This window comes from Varroa jacobsoni, unplaced genomic scaffold (genome assembly GCF_002532875.2).
Source record: "Varroa jacobsoni isolate VJ856 unplaced genomic scaffold, vjacob_1.0 scaffold_517, whole genome shotgun sequence".
In the NCBI taxonomy this organism is placed as follows: Eukaryota; Metazoa; Arthropoda; class Arachnida; order Mesostigmata; family Varroidae; genus Varroa; species Varroa jacobsoni.
Window position 1 is genome coordinate 90810 of NW_019213419.1, and position 4829 is coordinate 95638.

At 40.0% G+C, this 4829-nt stretch overlaps 1 protein-coding gene across 5 annotated transcripts in view; it reads right to left on the reverse strand.

The window, feature by feature from the left end:
• Positions 1–4112, reverse strand: part of LOC111261092 (retinol dehydrogenase 5) — a 12426-nt gene extending 8314 nt beyond the window's left edge. The window contains exon 1 of one of the 5 annotated variants that reach the window (XM_022834317.2): positions 4031–4112. In XM_022834317.2, the coding sequence (XP_022690052.1) occupies positions 4031–4097 (67 nt within the window). In that variant the 5' untranslated portion in view covers positions 4098–4112. Of the gene's footprint in view, positions 1–1079; positions 1330–1404; positions 1851–2092; positions 2465–4030 lie in introns of those variants that run through there. The other 4 variants (XM_022834319.2, XM_022834320.2, XM_022834318.2 and 1 more) reach the window with 4 other exon arrangements.
• Between the last annotated feature and the right edge of the window lie 717 nt (positions 4113–4829).

The window sequence follows — 4829 nt, forward strand, 5'->3', positions numbered from 1 at the left end:
ATATATAATAGATTTATAGAAGTTCAAGGGTTTGCCGATTAAAGTAGACTTCAGGAGAAATCCGTCCGATTCAAGAGTAAAAGGTAATGCGCAGTAGGAGTTGCTATAGAAGTGCAGCGGCCATAACTAAATTGTTATTGGCCCAGAGTGAACTGGATTTTTGCGAAAACAGCTTTTAATATAATATTTTCACAATTAGGAGCCGAATAGGTCAATTTCTATATGCTTAATATTCCTTACTTCAGACACGTCCCGACAAACACGGTACTGTTTCCGTTATTTACGCGGATAGCGTACTGTTGTTATTTTGAAAATGTCTGATTTTCTACTAAATATTACACGTTTTAACTCAGGTCTAACTCACCCTAGTGAAAGGGTGCCTCGCAGACTGAACATTGCAAGCGGAGAAATCTTCGCTCAAATGCTCAGTTTATATAGATTAGGTTGTTTTTCATATAAATATATATACTACTTATAAGATTATATTAAAATATGAACCATAAGTGAACAGGCAAAATCATCTATAATAAAGGCGGAAAAGTGTAACGCCTGCATCAGATCGGTATCCCGCTCATCACGTACATAGCAAACCTTCTCCACATTCGTATGGTACGACACACAAAAGGATCAACCTGTTACACGATGACGTAAAACTCCAGCTCCATATTTCAATTAAGGCCTATTCTGAATTAGAAAAAAACGTGCAAACTTCTTATGCTAGAAATTAGAATACAAAGTGGCGTTTCATATGGCGGTATGATTCAGAAAACAACAGAGGATCGATACTTTTATTCTTTGTTTGTTTTTACCAAAAGCTATGTACCCCAAATATACATGAATTACTAAGTCATTATAGTTGATTAACAAGTGCGCTTGATTGCTAAGAAATTATTGCTGGGAGTTGTTGCGACAACTGCGAATACAAATCTATAATAGCTTTTTTGACCTAGCGCATAATTTAAGGGTCTTTTTACTTGTCAAACACTTAAGTGTATGTAAAGTTACTATTTAAGCTAAATAAAATTACTCGTATTGTATGCGCCCATTTTACCTATTAATCATTTTTAGGCCCTCTTTACCGTTTATTCTCATCAACATCGTCCCTAACTCACACAGGCTGTAGTCGACCCTTGAATTCGGTTGCTCCGAGTAAGACTACTTCAAAACTTTTCGTGTGACTGCGATAATCTTTACGAACGGTTTGTCATTATAGCTAATCAAAGGACACCAAAAGACCTGTCCACTGGCGCGTTGTTATCACTAGTGAACGCGTCCGGTATTTTCTCTAAGAAAGATATCTTTAACGGCGTAAAGTAGTCGAATACTAAGAGACGCTGAGTTCTCTACAGGACGACACCGTTCCAATCAACAATAGCTATTTATAGCGAAACACTATCAATTTACCGCAATTGTACAAGTAATACAAGAAACTCGGTCTCTCTAGCCGTCCATCTGATAAACAACTCCGTTGATGAAATCGTTGGAGCGATGGATTTCGGCGTAGTTTAGTAGCGTTATTGAGATCTCGGCCGTTTTGCCATGCTTAGCCACCAGCTGCGAGTTTGATTGGTCGTGAGTTGTGCACACCGGGAACGTAAAACACTCAGCCGAAACGAAGACCGATTTGCTTTTGGTCGTTACGTATAATGTACACAATCACAAAAAAGTACTTCTTCATCAGCTCGCACGTCTGTCTTCCGTATAGTGTTTCTGTTATCGTTGACAGTGGAACGGCTCTAGGAAGAAAATCGTCGGTCGGCCATTTTTTGACGGTCGCCAAAGAGAAGCGTTAATCAAGGCTCGAGCATGAGTACATTCACGTTAACACTCCATATTCGCATCGACTCTTTCCAAGGCTATAAACTATCCATAGTTAACCGTGTCCCCACGACACGATAAACATACAAGTAGATAGGGGCTTGCGAACACGCAATGAGAGAAACGAGGAGAGACGCGACTCTGACGACCGGTTTCGGTAGAGCTTTCAAGCAGGTTCATTGATAGGCAGCTACACTGCTGCAAGTGGCTTATCAACGACGATGCTAAAAGGAGTAGATTACGATAAGAAAGAACGAAAATGGTTGTTATTTACCTGTGCCTACCAGCGTCCTAGGTGTTGATATCAGTTCTTTGTTCAATGCTGCTGCTCCACGCCATAGCACTGGCGCTGATTTGCGTCAGCGGTCGCTGTAGTGGCACTAACATGAAGCAAGCATGTGAAGTTCAGCAAGAGCTGACAATGAGAGCTTCTAGTAAAAGTCGCGGCGCATGCGTTGAGAATGCATAGAGCTGCTTCTGCTACCACAGGCGATAGAACGAAAGCGACAGAGCGTGTGGAGCGACGGAAGAACTGAACACGCGGAGCGCATATCACCGGCAACTGCTGACGGCGATTGTGATGGTGATATGACGGCGATGGAGAGATGGAGCGGGCGACTAGGAGAGAAGCTCCACAACGAAACGTGTTAACGATAGACACCCCATCTGCAGCTGCGCGAATATCAAAATGGCGGCAGTACCAGAAGTAAAACGTATAGGCAAGAAGCTGATTGAGGCAAACAAGCTATCTATGTCCTAGCACACTCTAAATTGAAAAACTGTTCATGTCTATGTAAATATAAATCTAGTTAATAGAGAACAGTTACTGAAGAGTGCAGGACACGTCGGTCACAGCGGTTACTTCTTTTTGTTCCAATTTGTGCTAATTTACGTAAAAATGTTACATGTAATTAACATGTCCAAATTTTTACATGTAAATGATAATACAAAAGTGAAGTAGATGAGAGAAACATACATGCGAAGCTATTAGCAACAAATTGTCTTATAAAAAGTTAGCTTTCTATAGGACATTTTGTTGTATATATATATATATATATATATCAGATTACATACACCACGGACAAATAATGGCATATTTGTACATTTATCATGATTGTACCACGATTAGTGGATGTATTGTTACATGTAGAGCACTGTTAGAGGTTTATATGTGAAGCTACATCCATCGGACATACTGAAGGAGTGTTATGAGTACTATAACTCATATCTATCATACATACACAAATAAAAGTTACGATATCCTCCTCTTAGAGGTTAGATTTCAACAGCTACTGTATAGTGCAATATTTGCCTAAAGTGTGATCTGTGCCTTTGGCATGGCACGAGAACTTATTCTATTCGAAGTCCACAGTTCGGTTCGGATTAAGCTTCCGTTTTCTACAAGTCAATGTCTAGCTTGTATAGCGTCAAATAAAGATGTTCGTTCTCTGCAGTAGCAGATGGTATCGTGAAGCTTATTTGCTGCAACTAAGTTTTTGGGAAGGGTAGTCCCGAAAAGAGACATGTAAAATCTTTATCATCGATATAGTTTCATATAAGGCCTTTGCATTTGAATAATTTAGGCTCAATAGGTGAAGTAAGTCAAAAGTATATGAAGTTTCCCAACGATTATATCGCATGAAACTAACCAGCGTGTCACAATGCATAAATTCTTATAACTGTTTTTACACAATATTCTACACTAGCGACGCTAAATAAGCACCTCATTGTATTTAGCTATCACAGTCAACTACCTTTGTCCTACTTGTTCACCTAACTGGTTTGAAGTATTTCTATATAGCGACAACCAAGATGCTGCCCGTCACTGCGTACAACAGTCTTGATTGAAGCAGTTTCTGTATAAGCATTTAAAAACAGTCGTATTTTTTAAATAGTAATAATAGTATGTTTTACAGCACATTTCCAATGCGAGTGAAAGCACGAAAATGATATAAAATAAAGGGTTAACATGTAGCTACGTGGCAAAGGTGTCGAATGCTTTTTTTTTTTTTGTTCTTTTTAATATATGGAGAACCTTTCTTAGCACATGTTTATTTGATGAACTTTTATCTGACGATAAGAGAGATTTCGGTTACTCTAACGCTTGGTTCCTGTCCGATACCTGTGCTCTAACCATGTCTTGCTAGAGGACAAAGAGGCTCATAATAGTATGCACAAATATGGTAACATGACCTCCGTCCCCAAGACTCACCACGACCATGGAATGACAACCCGTACGAAAATTGGCAAGTCAATAGGCAAACCGGCACTCGCTCCATCCATTGGCATCTGCAGCGAAAACCTGGCTTTGAGCTGCTTAACATTAGGACCAGACATGAGTCATGACGAACGCGAGCGATGGCGCTGTAGACGTCCGTGAAGCGTTGGATGACGCGAATAATGTTTACGGTTGTTAGGCAATTCGTGATTGTTACCGTCAACTTCCTCCAAGCGACTGGTGGTAAATCTATTTTTTAAATGTAGCACAGTGAATCTGTGTGTTGCTGAAGTGTTTCCCTTAAGCATCATGATTTAGTTTCTACTACAATGATTGATTTCATAAGCCGATGTCGTCCAGGCTAACGAATCATTCCGTGCTGCTATTTGTTTAGTATAAACGCAATGATTGGATTCAAGGGTAGCTTGTAATGTCAGCAGAACAGTGATAAAACATGACCCGTTGGAGAATCCTACTGCTTAAGATTATGTGGCCGCGACATATTCGTCGGCTGTTGGCCTGTAGAAAACATATGAGTGTATTTTGTTTCGTCCTGTTTAATTGAAATTCCCGCGGCTCCAGTTTCCTCTCTGTACGCCGCATGGTTCATTAAGTTCGTTATATAATCACGTATCTACATGCAGGAGGCGCGTGCAAGTTGTAACGTTTATTTTATTTTTATCCTGATTTGGGCCGTGTTCAGCAAACTAATTTGTCGCTTTTGAGTGAAGCATGCGCTTTAACAGCCAAGTTTTTATTGTTTTTGCGTGCCTTTATTCACACACGAATGTTT